We start from the raw sequence: 18,277 nt of genomic DNA, 5'->3' as shown, positions 1-18,277 counted from the left end.
AGGGTGGTGTGCCCTGAACCCCCTCCTGGTCAGGTGTGTCCGCGGCCACCACTGATGGCATCTCCTGTTGGTGCTGCCATGCAGGTGCCCTGGAGGGCAGCAGCTGCCCCTTCCGAACAGCCATGGCCGTGCTGAGGAAGCCCAGCCTCCAGTTCATTCTGGCCGCCGGCGTGGCCCTGGCTGCTGGACTCTTAGCCTGGTACTACATGTGAAGGACCTGTCACACCATGCTGGTGCCCTCCTCCCAAGTGACTGCTGTCCTACCCCATCTCCACCCCTGACTAAACTACCGCCTCAGGTGACTTTTTTTTTTTTTTTTTAAACTGCTGGGTTTAAGAAAACAACAAATAAAAGCCAGACGTTAGAGCCCCGCCTGACAGCGTCCTTTCTGTGGGCCAGATGTCATGCTGGGCACAGGCTGTCACCTCAGAAGCAGGTAATACAGTGCAGCTAGGCTTGGTGGTCCTAGGCCTCTGCCCCACCTCTGCCAGGGGTCCCACACCTCTGAGCCCTATACTCTGCTCCGTTCCTGTTGTTCTTGCTGCACTTGAATAGCATTCTTTCCCTGGTTCTGTGGGAGAGGGCCTCGCCAGGCCGGATGCTGCTCAATTTCTGGGCTTTTGTAGGGCCTGGGGGTGGGGAGTGGGGGTTGGCAGAAGCCAGGCCCTTCCCATGTCTCAGAGGCTCTGAGAGCTCGTCCCTCTCACCAGAAACCCCCAAGGTCTATTCGCTGTGATGTGCCTCCTCCTCGGAGCTGTGTGAATGCTATAGCACTCAATAAAATGGACTCTGCACGCTTCCTCCCTCTTTCCTGGCCCCGGTGGTCCCCGTAGCCCAGGGGGGAGGACAGTCCTTCAGGAGCAAGGGCATGTCTGTGTGTGGTATGTGGACATATGCCTTCACGGCATCTGTCGTGCCTCCTGTACTGAGTGCTCCCTAACCTGTCACTTAACCTCCCAGCACCCTTTGTCTCCAGACTGTCCCTCCAACCTGCACAAAGGTTCTTTACCTGGTCCTGGAACTTCTTAACTACAAAGTACTTTGGAGGTTTCTTTCTTAGAAGAGTTTTGTTTTACCAATAAGGATTAAAAAGCATACATTTGCATGTAAATAATTCATTGTCTAAAATAGAAATGTGAACTTAAATATTTTTATTGATAGGAATCTATTACCTGTTTCATATACTAAGGATCTGTAAAAGTTGTCCAAGAAAGGATTACACAGTAGGGAAACTCTTTTTAAACTACTGCCTGAGTTGCCGCCTTCACAGTTCAGAAAAGTTGGTGGGCTCAGGGGGCAGGCCCAGGGCCCAGGCACCCACTGGGACTACTGACCTTCAGGCTGTAGGCCTCAGCTCTGGCTTGCTTAAGGGAACTAGAGCACCTGCCTATGTGCAGGGTCAGAGTGCTGAGCTCAAACCTGGGAGTTCCAGTTGCAGATCCCCAGGGGGGACACCCTGGAGCAGACAGGTGAGACCAGTATCGGAGGAGATGCAGGAGTAACCTTCCAGCCACCGCTGCAGCTGACTCGTGACCCAACTTGGTCACAGTTGGAATCTTCAGGGTCAGTCTTTTGCTGTGGCTTGATTAGGTCCTTAAAGCCAGCCTTGTCCCTGGGCAGCTAGCACTAGGTAAGAATTGAGGTGTGTGAGACCCTGAGGACGCTGCCCCTGCCCTGTAGGTGGACACCTGAGGCCCCACCCTTGTTCCCGCAAAAAACAAGGAAGCCAGGCGAGAGATCAGAGGCCCAGGGCAGGGGAGTGACAGTGCCAATTTAATGAGAACTACAAACTGAGACCAGCCACGATTCACAGTGACAGGAGGCCATGCAGTGGCAGTGCGAGACCAGGAAAGGGACGGCAGCAGGGTACAGCGGTCCAGTGAGCAGGTTCACAGACAAACCACTCGGAATACAGGTTTGGGCTTGGGTCCAGGGCAGGGCTGGCGTCCACCAGGGCACTCCACCTTGGGGCTGTGCCTTCCTAGGCACAGCCCAGTTCTGCAGCTGCTCCTGCAGCAGTGCCAGTGTGCGCAAGCACAGCAACAGCGAGTCAGCTGCAGCCAGGGACCCGGCGCTCACTGAAGAGGCTTGATGACGAGGGACTGCAGATCCAAGGGCACCTGCAGAGGCCCCCTCTCTGACATCTCCTGTCCCAACAAGGACGCACCAGACACTGGGCAGAGGTGCACCCCACTGAAGGACAACATGGGGTAAACAGACAGGCTAGGCTCAAAGGCATTTCTCCTGGCCCCAGCAAATACAGGGTTCATAGAGGTGTGGGCCGAAAGGGAGTCTGCATACAGACTCAAAAGGAGCTGGGCAGGGGCGAGGTCCTTTCTGGCTCCTAGGGCCTGACCACTTGCCAGCATCCTCTGCATCACGCCAGGTGCTTTCTTGGACAGGGTGTTGAAGGTCTTGGTTTGATACCCAAGAGTCTTGATGGCTGGAGTTGGCAGCCATTACTTCTGACCACCATGCCTTGCCTCCAGCACCCTAGAGGGGCAAAGTACCCCAGAAACAAGTCCAAGCCCTAGGCCCTTTCCTGCTGGGGTCCACCCAACTCCAGACGAGTCCTTTATTACCCCAACAGGTCAAAAGCAACTAACTCCAGGCATAGCTCCAGTGCAGGTCCCTGGGGGAGAACTGGCTGCTGTTGATCCCAGAGAGAAAGTCAGGACTGAACTTGAACCTTGTACAGAAATGGAGCAGTGAGGACCCTGGTGGGAGATCCTCCCCAGCTTATCTTCCTGATCACAAGTGCCAAGCAAACCGGCCATACACCAGCTCAGTGCCATCCCACCACCCCACTGACCCTCGGCCTTAAATCCAACAGCATTTTTGCTGTAAGAGTCAGATGCTCAGGGTAGGGCAGAGCAAAGAGGACAAGACTTCCAGGGGATGGGGGCATGGCTTCCACCCCCAAGTGGGAATGGGGAAACAACCACTGAGCATGGGGAGCAAAGCACAGGGTTCAGACCGACAGGCAGGGAGTCCGAGTCCCAGCTCCGTTAGCACAGACGCTTGTACGTGTAGATGTAGGCTTTGCAGCTGGGGCACGTGTGTGTCACGTCCTTGAAGTCGTTGATGAGGCAGGGGATCAAGCAGCAGCCAAGATCGCATCTGTGTCAGAGATGGGGAGACGGTGAGCCTGCAGCCAGCGGGAAGAGACAGCCTGCAGCCCCACACGAGCCCTTGCCACCTACCCCATGAAGCAGCAGAAGAAGCCCAGCACGAAATTCATCAGGCCGATCTCGTAGGAGATCTTGGTAGTGATGGCCTGCTGGCAGTGGGGACACACTGTCTGCACAGGCGCACCTTCGAAGATTTCCCCTTGGAGCACTGTCACCGTGGTGGCAGCCCCTGAAGGGACCAGGACTGTGGCTGTGTGGCCCCCAGGGCCAGGGTAGGGCCCTGGTGGGTAGGGCCCTGGCGGGTAGTAGCCCATGGGCGGGTGGGGGCCTGGGGGAGGGTAGTAACCTGGAACGGCAGAAGAAACAGAGGAGACTGGCTTGTTGCCTGCCCCAGATGAAATGACCACAGAGCCCCCGGCCCCAGTCCTCCTGGGACAAACCAGCAACTTCCTACCACCCTGCCTGTGGGGGCCAGGGCATGGTGACAGGAGGCCTTGTGGCCAGGGACCTGGGTCAAGATGACTACCCATATCCTCTCAGCTCCTCCTGACCTCTACTCCACGGCAGACTGGGAACATGGCCCAGTCTCTCTCACCCTTAGTCTCACTGGTTGTATTCTCCAAGCCTCTGGCATGCGGGACTGGGTGCAGCCTCCAGGCCCTCACACAGGAGACAAACTCTTGCCCACAGTGCCCAGCTGGACAGATTCTGGTGTGCCCACCTGACCTGTGGCCCCTTTCCATCTCAAGTAGTCCCTCTGAAAAGCTGCTGGCAAGCAGGAGCCCTGGAGGGGAGCAGCTGTGCTGACCCTCCTCAGAACAAGCCTGCAAGAGCCTTACCAGGGGCCACCATCCCACAGCCACAGACCATGCACACACATGGCTGGAACTAGGGCCAGAGCCAGGCCTGGCTGGGGACACCTGTGGCCCTCCTATAGCAGAAGCTGGCACATACTGACCAGTTGCTTGGAGCAAAGTCTGGATGCAGCCGAGACAGCCTGCTGCTCCCGCAGACCCTTCCCAAGCTCACCTGGAGGCATATACGCTCCATCTGCACCCATGTGGGGGGCGGCGAAGCCAGGCTGGGGCATTGGGTGGCCTGGTGGCTCGTAGGGTGGGGGGCCTATGTCTGCAGGAGGCAGGGGCATGCCTGGTGGGGGCTGCATCACAGCTGGGGAGGTGCGACCTGGACAGAAGCAGAAAGAGGTGGCTCAGCATGATCAGGGGAGCTGAAGCAAGGGATCTTCAGGAGCAGTAGACCCTACCTGGGGTAGGCGGAGCTCCACTTTTCTCCTCTAGAAGGGGAGCTGTAGGACCCCCAGGATAAGGAGGGGGTGGCTCATTAGACATCTTTGCTGTTTCTCCTGGACCTGGAAGGAAACCCAGACAGGAACTGAGTCCACAGCCAGCCTGCTTCCCTCCCTCTTGGGCCCTGGGCTGCGGCAGTGAGGACTGCTGTGTAAGGCACACATTGGAGCCCACACACAGCTTCCCGGCTCCTCTCACCAGCCTCAGCTGTCCCCTCCCCTTGAGCTCAGGTGCCTTTTACTTTTCTCCAGGCAGGTCTCTGAGTGCGGCCAGCAGTTTCTTTGGGAGAGCGTCCATAGGGCTCCTCTATGCACTGGGATGCCTCATCTCCCTAAGGGATGACACAGCCCAGAGCCGCCATCCTCCATCCTCTCTCATCTGGAAGTGAAGGGTAAGGACCTAACCTGTGAGGCTGAGGCTGCTCCAGGGCTTTCCACAGGAGCTGTGTGGCACCGGGTCCTTCCCTCCCCTAAAGTGTAGGGCAGGAGACACTGGGCTCAACTCTGCCGGAGGCTGCTGTGGTCCAGGGAAGGGGCTCTGGGAGATCTTACCGCAGATCACTGGTGAGGGAGGCAGAAAAGGGAGATAGGTGAAGCTCCGTCAGCTGCTGGCCTGGATGGACAGGATATAGGCAAGGTTCTGGGAGCTGTTTCTGGGGAAGGACAAGCAGTGTCTTCAGTGGTGCTGGGCCCAGCCTTGGGTGCCAAGTCCCAGCCCTCCTCTTATTCGTATGCCCCCTCTCTGGCTGCCCACCACTTTGCCATCACATCACTAACCAGTCCTCCAAACCCCAGTTCCTGACTCATGTTGTGTCCCCCAAGAGTGTCAGCACCCTGAGGGCCACGTTGTGTCCCCTTCACACCATGTCCTCACCATACCAGCAACAGATCTGACCCACATTCCATGTGTGAGGTATCCAAAGGAGCCAGCCTGGCAAGGGCCGTGGCTCGCTTTACTCCCCTTGTTTGGGGGGGGTGGAAGCAAGAAGTGGAAAACCGGCCTCCTCCTTTCACCACATGCCCTGAGTACCTTGCTCTCTCTCTTACTCGGTATCATAAAACATTAATTCAAATTACTTTTTCAAATTGAAATATATGAACTAGCAAGAAAATCTCAACAGTGGTAAAGCATACTTAAAGCAGCTCTCCCAGTATAGCCCTTCTGGAGCAGGATCAGACCACGTGGGGAGGAGGTGTCTGCAGCTCATTAGTTGAAATAGTCAATCTCACAAATCAAGGGCAGAGCCAGAGGGACTGAGTCTAAGCTACTGGATTCCACTATAACATGAGTTTGGAAAATGGAAGGAAATGGATCAAAGAGCTAAAACAATAAAACTCTTAGAAGAAAACAATGGCATAAATCTTCACGACTTTAGATTAGGCAACAGCCTTTTATTTGGGGGGTGGAGGTGGTGGTGGTGATGGTGGTGGTGATGGTGGAGGTGGGGGTGATGGTGGTGATGGGGGGGGTGGTTTAAGAATTACCCATTTAGTTTATCATTATTTTTAGAGAGATATTTTTGCTATAAGGTATGTGTGCTTGCCAGACACAGAGACACAGAAAGTGAGAAATAACCCCTCAAGGGGAATGGCCATGCCACAATCCCTTCTCCATTCTCCTCCCAGGACCTTGGGCAGGCACACATGCACACGTACCCAGTAGGAGTTTTAAACCGCTAGGTCTGGGACTTGAACTGTGGTTGACTACGTGGGAGTCCAGTGGTGTAACCATTACACCATCTGTTGGTCCCCATTATTATTATTATTGATCTGACCAGAGAAAGAAGGAAAGTGAGAAAGCAAGTGACCTGGTCTGGGACTTGAACCGTGGTCCGCCCTGTGTGATTCTAGCACCTTCACCGCCATGCCTCCTGCTGGCCCCTGGACTGTTTTTCAAGCCACAGGGGCAGAGACTGTAACAGAGGTCAGCCATGTGAGGATTTGGGCCCCTTAAATACAAAGTCACAGAGCTGGCCCAACAATTTCTTAGGGTGCCAAAAACATAAGCAAAAGAATTTTTAAAAATCATCAAAATGAAAAACTTCAAGGCAGCAATTTCCTATTACACCATATCACATTTTACAAATCATACATCTGTGATATTTAAAATATATAAGAGCTCTTACAACTCAGTAACACAAAGAACCCATTTTAAAGATGGCCAGTGAATTTAAACAGATATTCCTGAGAACCAGCAGTTAGCGTAATGGCTATGTCGCTGGACTCCCACGCAATTGACCGCAGTTCGTGTCCCAGACCCGGTGGCTTAAAACTCACGCTGGGTGCGTGTGCGTGCGTGCCCAGGATCCCGAGAGGAGAATGGAGGAGAGAGGATTGGGGCATGACCATCTCTCCTGGGTGTTGATTTCTCGCTTTCTGTCTGTCTGGCAAGCGCACATACCCTATAGTGAAAATCTCTCAAAAAAAAAAACAAAAAAACAAAAAAACCCCAGATATTCCTGAAAAGATAAATGGTCAAGGCCAACAGGTGGTATGGAGGTTAAGGCAGCCAGATCCCACAGTTCTCTGTAGTTCAAGTACCAGACCCAGCAGCTTGAAAACCACACTAGGCACATGTGCACGTGTACCCCAAATCCCAAGAAGAGATGGAGAAGGGACCGCAGCATGGCCATGGAGGTGCAGGAGGATTGATTTCTCACTTTCCCTCTCTCTTGCTCTCCAGTGAGTGACAACTATAGTTTTTCTATAGCAACAAAAAAAACCCAAATGGCCAAAAAGCACATAAACATTTTCTCATAAGGAAAATGAAAAAACCATAACGAAGTGCAATTTCTTTTTTCTTGAGAGATTTCTGCTATAGGGCACGTGTGCTGGCTGGAGAGAGAGAGACAGAAAGTGAGAAATCACCCCCTGGGGGGATGGCCATGTCGCAATTCCTTCTCAGGATTTTGGGCACACATGCACACATGCCCAGCGTGTTTTAAGCTACCAGGCCTGGGATTCAAACCGAGGTTAACTACGTGGGAGTTCACTGACGTAACCATTATGTCATCTGCTGGTCCCAAGGTTTCACATTCACTAAGATGGCAGAAATAAAGAGAGCCAGTAACAAGCCCTGTGGAAACTAGAATGCTCAGTGCTGCTGGGGGGCGGAGAAAATGTGTAGCTCCTCAGGTTACTCCTGTAGTAACACTGACCCAGCGATTCTACCTCTAGGCATGTGCCCAGGAGGAACACTTCGCCCACACAGAGAAGTGCACGCAGCATTCACAGCAGTACTACTCGTAACAGCCCCGGAGTGGAAGCAACCCAGAGGTGCACGATGGGTGAATGGGTAGATACAAACTTGTCATGTGATGGAATATTATTCAGCCATGAAGAGTGAGGTAGTGATTGGGCTCCAACGTGGATTAACCTTAAAACATGCAGAGTGAGAAGCTAGCGAACGAGACATGCTGCAGTCTCACGTGCAACGTGAGCACAGGCAAACACAAAGACAGGACGTTCATGGCTGCCTGGGGCTGGCTATTCTGAAACAGAATTAGGATAGTTGATCAATTCTGTGAATACACCAAAAACCAGTGAAACACGCACTTATGGGTAAACTGAATGCTAACCTCAATAAAACTTACATTTAAAACAAAACCTGAAGGAAAACACAGCTACTGGACCCGAAATCTTGGTGCAGCCAGTCTCTGCCTCGCCCTGCCAGTCTGTGCACAGGCACCCGTACTTCCCTGTAGCTGCTGTCACAGCAGTTTTCAGTCACTGCACAGTGTCACATGTACTTTCTCCAGCTTCCAAGACACCCTGCCTGATCAGACCGACAGCTGTCAAGGGATAAGAACACTACTTGTTGGGGCCGGAAAGTGGTGTGGTGGTTAAGGGCCCTGGACTCCCACATGGCCAACCGTGGTTCGAGTCCCGGACCTGGCAGCTTGCTTTCTCACTTTCCATCTCTTTCTCTCTCTCTCTGTCTGTCCCTATCTGTCAAATTAAAATAAGATAAATGAAAAAATAAAGTTAAATAAAATATACACTTTTTAAATAATACTGCTTGTTGCTTTCATGAAAAACAACACTGGCTAACATCCTGTCTGGATTATTTCCTCTGACCAAACCTGCCAGAAGTGAGATTGCCAGGTCAATGGGCATGTACACCATGCCTCTGTAAAGGGAGGATGACAGGTGACAGTGCCAGCTCTGGATGCCATTGATCACTAATTTTTTTTAAAGAGATTTTTGCTATAGGGCACATGCGTTCACCAGAGAGACAGCAAGAAATCACCCCCCAGGGAGGATGGCCACACCGCAATCTCTTCTCCATTCTCTTGGGATTCTGGTTGCGTGCACACACACACACACACACAAACTCACTCTCCCTGCATGCATTTCGAGCTACAGGTCCAGGACTCAAACTGTGATCGACCATGTGGTAGTCCAGCACCTTAACCACTGTGTCACCTGCTGGCCCCAATCACTGGTCATAAGATGACACTTGATTATCTTCATGTGCATTTCTTTGACCACCACAAAGCAGGACATCAACTTGAATGAATCTACACTGCACACTGGCTCTGTGCACTGCCTGCTTAGTATCCTTCGAGGCCGTGGATGCTAAGAACAGAAGGGATGAGTCACAAATCTTGGACATCACTGACTCTCCTGTACCTCTGTCCCTGGGTGAGCTCAAATACTGCAAGATTTGGAACAGGGAACAGCAGGCCTCTTGGAACAGGCTGCTGCCAGCCCACCAAGTCCCCTGCATGAGAGAAAAGACACTTGCCTCTTCTTTTGTGTCTGTGGAAATCTCTTCAATACAGTCCTTGGGAACCAGCAGTTAGCGTAATGGCTATGTCGCTGGACTCCCATGTGGTTGACCGCGGTTCGTGTCTGGGACCTGGTGGCTTAAAACTCACGCCGGGCGCGTGTCCGTGCGTGCCCAAGATCCTGAGAGAAGAATGGAGAAGAAGGGATTGCGGCGTGACCATCCCCCCTGGGGGGTGATTTCTCACTTTCTGTCTCTATGTCTCTGTCTGTCTGGCGAGCGCAGGTGCCCTATAGTGAAAAACCTCTTAAAAAAAAATACAGTCCTTAAGATTGTGTCAAAACACTTATATACCTTTTTTAACTGATAGGATATCAATATTCAAGGGTTTTACACATTCTAAAGAAGCATTTAAAGTGAATTTTGGTATTTACTAAGTTAAATATTCCAGAACTTGGTTTGATGAGTCCAGGAGACTGAAAGTCTGCTTTTCAGGAGTACTGTGATCTTCTATCAGTGGAGAAATTTTTGGCATTTCTATATTCTAAGAGTTCACGATCCTTGCTTGATGTCAGTAATTCATGATCAACTCTACCAATAGCTGCATCTTCTGATGAGAATATTTGGTAGGTTCCAACTGGAATTTCTGACAATCCAGTGTAGTCATGATCTGCCACTACTGCTCCTTGCAAGAGGTGAAAACTATCTTGTTCACTAGATTCTCATACATAGGGCTTAAGGTGGGACTTTTTTTTTTTTGAAAAGTTTTTGCTATAGGGCGCATATGCCCACCAGAAAAACAAAAAGTGAGAAACCACCCCCTGGGGGGGATGGCCACTCCACAATCCCTTCTCCTCCATTCTCCTCTTGGGATCTTGGGCACGCACGCACACATGCCCGGCATGAGTTTAAGCCAGCGGGCCCAGGACTCAAACCATGGTCAACTACATGGAAGTCCAGCGACGTAGCCATTACGCCAACTGCTGGTCCCGATCCACTATTATTTTCAAGCGATTTTATTTTGTCTCTTCTAACACAAAACAGCTTTTTCTTTCAAAGACAAGTTTTTTGCTGCTCTTCTTATGCCGCTTCTCTCACCAGGCAGTGTATCTGGATGATACTCACCAGTCTGTTTATAACATGCAGTCTATAGGGAACCAGCAGTTAGAGTAATGGCTATGTTGCGGGACTCCCACGTAGTCGACCGCGGTTCGCATCCTGGACCCGGCGGCTTAAAACTCACGCTGGGGGCGTGTGCGTGCGTGCCCAAGATCCCGAGTGGAGAATGGAGGAGAAGGGATTGCGGCGCGACCATCCCCCCTGGGGTGTGATTTCTCGCTTTCTGTCTCTATGTCTCTCTCTGTCTGGCGAGCGCATGCGCCCTAGAGTGAAAACCTCTCCAAAAACAAAACAAAAACAAAAAACATGCAGTCTGTTTAAGATGAAGGCCACCATTTTTCCACCACGGACCATTGTGAACTGAGGTGGTCCTAAATGCAAGTGGCAGGAGTTAAGCTTCCTTTTGTGACTTATCTCTACTGCAGTGTTTTGAAATCAGGTGAGATCCACATGAGATCAGATGTGGAATTTTCTACTCGTGGCATCAGGTTAGTGCTCAACGCTTTGGATATTTGGCTTAAGAATGCTGAACCTGTAAACATTTTTAAAGTTTTTTATTCATGACAGCACATGTGTGTGCATGAGAGAGAAAAGCAGCCTTGGTAGGGGCCTGTCATGCTGCAGCCAGTCAGCCTATGAAGGTCCTGGGCACTCACATGTGCCTGGTGTGTCCACTGGGCCGGGGATGCAAGCCTGCAGCCAGCCACATGGCTCAGGCCTCTGACTGCACTGTAGAGGCTAGGCCTGCAAGCAGACTGTCACATGACAGCGCTAAGTTCCACGTTGACTACTCAGCACCAATGAGGGGCTGAGCCCTGGTCGTAAACAGCTGTGAGGGTGCAGGGACAGGCACCAGAGCACCTGGGATGAGGGCAGGGGGAGGCTCAGACCCTGCACTTTAACAGCAAGTCACAGGTTCCTCACATCCCGACTCACTCCACCAGCGTTCCAGTAGGTCTCAATGAGCTGAGGCACATGGAATAAGAAGGAAGTTCTATGGGACCAGCAGATGGTGTAGTGGTTACATCGCTGGACTCCCACCTAGTCGATCACGGGACCCGGTGGCTTAAAACTCACGCCGGATCTGTGTACATACGTGCCTAAGATCCCTAAAGGAGAATGGAGAACGGGACGCCATCCCCCCCCCAAGAGGTGATTTCTCGCTTTCACCCTATAACAAAAATCTCTCTCAAAAAAAAAGAAGGAAGATCTTCAATGTATTTCCTCCTTAGTGGGGGCTGGTACGCCCACTGAGGCTGGCACAGAGTAGCCACAGGTACCTGGTGCCAGCAGTGGGCCAGGCCTCTTGCAATGGCCCCAGAGGGGCAGTATATTGTCTCCCGAGCTGCCTGGGATTTCAGAAGCCCCAGGGATGGTACTGAGTAAGGACCTAGAGAACTAATCATTCTACATCCTCAGAATCAGGTGACGTTCCCTCATTAGTTTTTAATTTGACCAGAGAAAGATGAGAGAGAGAGAAAGCAAGCCACGAGGTCTGGGTTTCAAACCATGGTCAGCTGGCCCTGAGCCCTCACAAGTTTCAACTCACTCTTACACCAGCACAAGGGACAGCCCTTCAGCACCTCCATTTTCTAATTTTTTTTTTTTTTGAGAGGTTTTTGCTATAGGGTGCATGTGCTCGTCAGAGACAGACAGACAGAAAGTGAGAGATCACCCCCAGGGGGATGGCCACACTGCAGTCCTTTCTTCTCCATCTCCTCTTGGGATCTTGGGCACGCACCCACACATGCCCGGTGTGAGTTTAAGCCACTGATCCAGGATTCGAACCACAGCTGACTACATGGGAGGCCAGTGACATAGCCATTATGTCAACTGCTGGTCCCCAGCACATCCATTTTTCAGAGGAAGCCAATGAGGCTCAGTTTTGTGCCCAGGGTCACAATGCCCTATAGTCACAGTGTCTTCAAGGATTTCTTCTGAGCCTGAAATTCCTGTTTTATCCTGTTTTCAGGCCACTGGGGATGATAGGGACATCATACTTACCCTGCTTACAGGCTGCTCATGACTCTTGTTCAGGGCACAGCAAAAAACCCTGCGAAGGGGGGATGGCCAGGCACAGGGGAGCGAGACAGGAGAGCTACAAGGGACAGGTGTGTCCAGGAGAGGAAGCCCAAGCGGTCTCTGAGACCCCTGTGAGAAGAGTGAGGACTGGCCTAATCCACATCCACAGCCAACACGGCCTGGCACCCACAGTGCTTTTACAGGGCACCCTCCCCCACCTGTCTGGGGACTGGCCACCTGCCCGTGCCCACTGCAGCTTCCTCTCACCTTCCCGGGTCAAAGGGCCTGGCTCCCCAGGCGCAGGGCCAGGTGCCCTTCTGTAGACACTACTTCCCACACTGCCTCCTTCCCCTCGGCCTCTGAATCCTAAATGCTGACTGCTGTTCAGGCTGAATCAGAAGCCACTGCCAGACTTTCGGGCCTGCAAGGTCCTGCCCAGCAGCTCAGTGACTTCCACCCCAGGGCAGAAGTATCTGCTCTGCACCCCAACACTGGAAAGCCAGGCCTCAGCTCCCCTCTCCTGCTCATCCAGCACCCCAGGTGTGCGTGCTTCCACGTCAGGAAGACTAACCAGGGGCACGCGCAGTGCCACAGACAGTTCTCCAGAGGATCTGGTAGGGCCAGCGGGAGCTTGGCCAGGAGGATGAAAATGACATTCTGAGACGTCTACTGTGAGGCTTTTTTTTTTAATGAGCATTTCTTTATTTTTTAAAAAAGATTTATTTATTTAATCCCATTTGTTATTATAATTATTATTATCAATTTGACCAGAAAGAGAGAGAGAAAGGGAAAGTGACAGAGCAAACCGCCAGGTTAGGGACTCAAACCATGGTCGGCCATGTGAGAATCCAGCGCCGTTAACTACCACGCCACCTGCTGGCCCCATTTCTTTATTTTTTTAAAAAAAGACTTTTTAATTTAACCAGAAAGAGACAGAGAGGGAAAGTGGAAAAACAAACCATGAGGTCCAGGACTGGGACCACAGTCAGCCTTGTGGGAGTCAAATGCCTAAACCACCACGCCACCTGCTGGCCCCTCTGCTGTGAGCCTTAGGATGTGCTATGGGGCCATGAAGGCAGGCCAAGCAGCCTCACGCTGCCTCTCACCCTCGCCCATCATAGGCTCTGACTGCACCCAACACCATGGCATGTCCCACCTCTGAGGAAAGACCACATGGTGTGACCAGCACAGCCGGCACCCGGGAGCCCCTCTCTGACCCACTCACGGGGGAAAGGACGGCGTGTGCCAGGCTGCTAGTTAAGAGGAAAGCAGGGCAAGCAGGGCCACTTGAGGCTTTGGTCAGACTGCCCTCACACCTGGTTCCCAGGCAAGTCGCGGAGCCTCCATGAGCCTCCACTATCCTGTGCAGCAAAGGCCAGGACACCCACCTCCAGGCAGGCCACAGGCAAGAGCCCAGTACCTGGGGGGCCCTCGCACTGGGAGAGGAGGACTCTACTGGGGTGTTACTATCCTCAAAACACACTGCGGTGATGGCTGCACTGGATACTTTAAAAGGATAATGCTATGGTAGTGAATTACATCTTGAAAAAGAAACCAGACCCACCCAGCCTGCTAGTTCTCTACACATGGACAAGTGCAAATGAAAGAGATGGGAGAGAAAACACCCCCACGGATACTGGCCAAGCAGCTCGGCTTCTCTTCGTTACACCTCTCACTGCTTTAAACGAGGATCTGCACAATTAGAAACTGACTTTGGAAGGATACAGTGCTAGGATGGGCCAGTGATAGACAGCTTTGACCCAGGGGACAGGAGGCCCTTGCAGGAGGCCTAGGGGCCCTGGGAGTCATCTCTGGTGTTCTACCTGCTCCCAGCTCTTCATTATCCACCACAGACTGCTCTGTGCCATCCAAGGCCACCGTGGCCAATGGCAGCCATGGTGGCATGATGCCCATGGGGTTGGCTCACCTTCGGCAGGGCCTGCAGACGAACTCAGTTCTCCAGTGAACTGTCCTGCACACTGGCTGGGGTTCCTGCTCTGCTTCACAGAAGGTCCTGTCAGGACAGAGACCCCTCTGGGGAAAGCCCAAGAGGAAGGGGAGCTAACGGGCCCTGAAGCTTTAGACCTAAGTGGCCAGCTGGCCAGCCCTACTGCCTGTTCTTGAGGCTGGTCTCAGGTATTCTGTCACAGCAGCACAAAATGGATCACATGAAGGGTGAGGACAAGCACCAGAGGGTGAGGCAGAGGCGATGGGAGAGAAACTGGGAGAGGACCAGGCTGAGTAGCTTTCTGACACTGCAGTGTCCCAGAGTCGGCTGGGACAGGGGTTCTTGGCTGTTTTGCTTTCAGGGCTCCTTTATACATCATCACTGAGGACCCCAAATAGGCTTTGTTTTTATGGGTTGATCAATCAATACTTACTGTGGTAGAAATAATGAAAAATTTTAAAATTATTGGGCCAGCAAGTGGCATGGTGGTTAAAGGCGCTGGACTCCCACATGGCCGACCACGGTTCAAGTCTCAGACCTGGTCGCTTGCTTTCTCACCTCCTCTCTCTCTCTCTGATCAAACTGGAAAATAATAATGATAATAACAATAAATAAAGTTAAATAAAATAATTCTTAAAAAAAGAATTAAATTATTAACTCACTTAACTCATTACATACTAACAAATTTTAAAAATAGCTACTTTGTAAAATAAATTTAATGAGAACACTGGCATTGTTTTTACCTTTTTTTCATTTCTTTTTTAACTCATGTTAAAGCACATGTGTAAACTTGTGAGAATCAGAGAACAAGGGGGGTGGGGGACGGAGAACAAACCCTCCACAGGGTCTGGTCACATCATGACCTTCTAGCATATTGGATCTTAGGCATTCACACCTCCCCCAGAGGGACTGGCTGGGGAGTCAAACCATGGTCACTATGTGGGATCTTGCTTCTCTTGAGCAGCCGATTACCACTGTGCCACAGATCCAGCCTGGTTATTTATTTGTTTCTTAGTTTTTGCTATAGGGTCCACGCACATGCTGGAGATAGAGAGGGAGGGAGAAGGAAAGTGAGAAATCACCCCCCAGGGGATATGACCACCCACAATCCCTTCTCCTTCGTTTTCCTCTTGAGACTTTGGGCACACAACATCTATGCTCAACATGTTTTACAAGCCACTGGGTCTGGGACTCAGACCTTGCTGTCAGCCATGTGGGGTCCAGCACCTTAACCACCATGACACCTGCTGGCCCAAGTCAGCCTTTGTTTTACATCTCTGCACACCTTTCTAATGTCTGGCTTAATTCAGAGGAGATGCAGCTGCTCTCCATCCAGTGTGCTGCGATAACTTGCTTGACCGAAGCACATGAAGAAAGCATGGCCTTGGGACCAGCAGTTAGCATAATGGCTATGTCGCTGGACTCCCATGTAGCCGACTGTGGTTCGCGTCCCGGACCTGGTGGCTTAAAATTCACGCCAGGTGCGCGTGTGCGTGCGTGCCCAAGATCCCAAGAGGAGAATGGAGGAGAAGGGATTGCGGCGTGGCCATCCCCCTTGGGGGGTGATTTCTCGCTTTCTATCTCTCTGTCTGTCTCTGTCTGCCTGGTGAGCACATGCGCCATATAGCAATAACCTCCCCCCAAAAATAAATAAAAAGAAAGCGTGGCCTTTCCAGTACTTGGAGATGGGAGGGGTACGTAAATAGCCCTTTCACATAATTGTGGATATTCTTCAATGCTTGCTATGTCTCCTGCAGAGCATGGGTTAGAAAAAGGAGATGGGCCCAATGAGAGGTGACTAGGCCCTTAGGGCAGGGAGAAAAGAGTAATGGCATTATCAAGGGAGTGGGTCTTTTTTTCTTTGGAGAGGTTTTCGCTATAGGGCGCCTGCGCTCGCAGGACAGAGACATAGAGACAGAAAGCAAGAAATCACCCCCCAGGGGGGATGGTCACGCTGCAATCCCTTCTCCTCCATTCTCCTCTCGGGATCTTGGGCACGCACGCACACGCGCCCAGCGTGAGTTTTAAGCCACCAGGTCTGGGACGCAAATTGCGGTCGACTACGTGGGAGTCCAGCGACATAGCCATTACGCTAACTGCTGGTCCCCTGGAAGTGGGTTCTTTATAAAAGGATGAGTTCGGCCTTCTGTTCTCTATGCCCCCATACACTCTTGTGTTCCACCATGAGATGCTGCAATGAGAAGGCCTTCACCAGATGCTGGTCCCTCAGTCTTGGACTTCTTGGTCTCCAGAATCGTAAGGAAATAAATTTTTATTTCTCATAAATTACAGTCTCAGGGGGCCAGCAGGTCGTATGGTGGCCAAGGTGATGGACCCCACATAGCCAAGTGTGAGGTTCAAGTCTTTGTCTTGGCAGCTTGAAAAACACACTGGGCACAATCGTGTGTGCCCCAAATCCTGAGAGGATAAGGGATTGCAGTGTGGCCTTCCCCTCTTGGAGGTGATTTCTCACATTCTCTCTCTCCAGGAAGTACATGTACCCTACAGCAATTTAAAAAAAAAATTATAGTCTCAGGTATTCTGTCATAGTAGCACAAAACGGACTGAGACAGTACTACTCTAAAACTTGACAAGTGGTAGTTTCTTCATTTTTTAAAAAAAAATATTTAATTTTAGGGACCAGCAAGTGGCATGGTGGTTAAGGTACTGGACACTCCCACATGGCCAGCCACGGTTCAAGTCCCAGACCTGGTGGCTTGCTTTCTCACTTTCTTTCTTGTGTGTGTTTCTCTCTAGTCAAATAAAAACAAGTGAATAAATAAGTAAAATTAATCCTTAAAAATTTTTTAAAGGATTAATTTTATTAATTATTATTATTATTAAATTTGCTATAGGGTACACACACTCACCAGAGAGAAAGAGAAAGAGAGAGAGAGAGAGAGAAAGCAAGCCGCAGTTCTCATTCCAGACCTTGTGGGAGTCAGCACCTTAACCACTATACCACCTGTTGGCCCCAAGTGGTAGTTTCTTCAAGGTTAGCTGTAGTAACAGCGACTTCTCCCTAGATGCATTAAAGTTCACTGGGCTGCCTTGTGTTTAGAAGGGCCCTTGTGTTTAGAAGCCCGGCCCACTGGTAGGCAGATATGCTGGAGCTGGCAGAGCTCACTGTCAACAGGTGGTCGCTGGCAGCACCACCAGAAGTCTTTAAATCGTGTGAACCTGCTGAGCTCACAGGGGCAGATACACACACTGCCCAAAATTCTGATGCTCACTGAAAGCTCCTAATACCGACGGCGATAAACCAACACATTCATCTCTGGCAGTACAGACAGTAACAAAGCCAGCTGTTTTCCTTGAAGTAGCGCCTCACTGTGTGCGTTTTCAAGAAAGGTTCTGCGAACTACCCGGGCCTGAATCACCGAATGTGTCAGTTGCTCTTCTCTAGTGACTGTGGAGCCCCATGAACAAAGCAGCTAGTTCAGCGCAGCTCAAACATGTACACGTGCACTGTCCTCCTCCTGCAGCCACCGACCTTCCCGTGACCTCACCTCCCAGCACAGTCAATTCATTAGTGTGGTTACTTGTGACCACTTTTTCTGCTGTGACACTGTGGCAGTGGAAGACACGATTACCTCAGTGCCCAGCACCGGCATCAGCTCGGCCCCAGAAGTCCCCCCACTGCTTCTGCACCATCAGTGCAAATGCCAACGCAATGAGAAACAGCAAGATCACCTATAGTGTCTTCGCTGTTACTCAGGTATGAGGGGCCCTGGGTCGGCCCCATAGCCTAATGGTTAAGGGAGCCTGATCTCACGTGACCTATGAGTTGGGTCCTGGCCCTGGCTGGTTTTGATGGAACATGTAGGGTATATGTGCTTGCGTACCTAAAATCTCAAGAGATGGAGAAATGAAGGGAACCAGCGGTTAGCGTAATGGCTATGTCGCTGGACTCCCACGTAGTCGACCGCGGTTGGTGTCCCGGACCCGGTGGCTTAAAACTCACGCCGGGCGCGTGTGCGTGCGTGCCCAAGATCCCGAGAGGAGAATGGAGGAGAAGGGAT

General features: G+C 51.4%; 2 protein-coding genes across 4 annotated transcripts in view; one reads left to right on the top strand and one right to left on the bottom strand.

Moving 5' to 3' along the window:
* HMOX2 (heme oxygenase 2) overlaps positions 1-880 on the top strand; it is a 7,350-nt gene extending 6,470 nt beyond the window's left edge. Inside the window, exon 5 of the mRNA XM_006140737.3 lies at positions 85-880. Coding sequence (XP_006140799.1) covers positions 85-212 — 128 coding nt within the window. The 3' untranslated portion in view covers positions 213-880. The remainder of the gene's footprint in view (positions 1-84) is intronic.
* Positions 881-1,136: 256 nt separating this feature from the next.
* Positions 1,137-18,277, bottom strand: part of CDIP1 (cell death inducing p53 target 1) — a 32,644-nt gene continuing 15,503 nt past the window's right edge. For 2 of the 3 annotated variants that reach the window (XM_006140735.2, XM_006140734.3), the window contains exons 2-6: positions 4,990-5,090; positions 4,396-4,500; positions 4,161-4,316; positions 3,204-3,477; positions 1,739-3,120 (exon numbers count right to left, since the gene is read on the bottom strand). In XM_006140735.2, coding sequence (XP_006140797.1) covers positions 3,009-3,120; positions 3,204-3,477; positions 4,161-4,316; positions 4,396-4,480 — 627 coding nt within the window. In that variant the 5' untranslated portion in view covers positions 4,481-4,500; positions 4,990-5,090 and the 3' untranslated portion in view covers positions 1,739-3,008. The other variant, XM_006140736.3, reaches the window with a different exon arrangement.

The sequence above is a fragment of the Tupaia chinensis genome, unplaced genomic scaffold (assembly GCF_000334495.1).
Source record: "Tupaia chinensis unplaced genomic scaffold, TupChi_1.0 Scaffold000042_2, whole genome shotgun sequence".
NCBI classification, from domain to species: domain Eukaryota; kingdom Metazoa; phylum Chordata; class Mammalia; order Scandentia; family Tupaiidae; genus Tupaia; species Tupaia belangeri.
The sequence above is the reverse complement of the archived record's forward strand: the minus strand, read 5'-3'. Positions and strand labels throughout refer to the sequence as shown.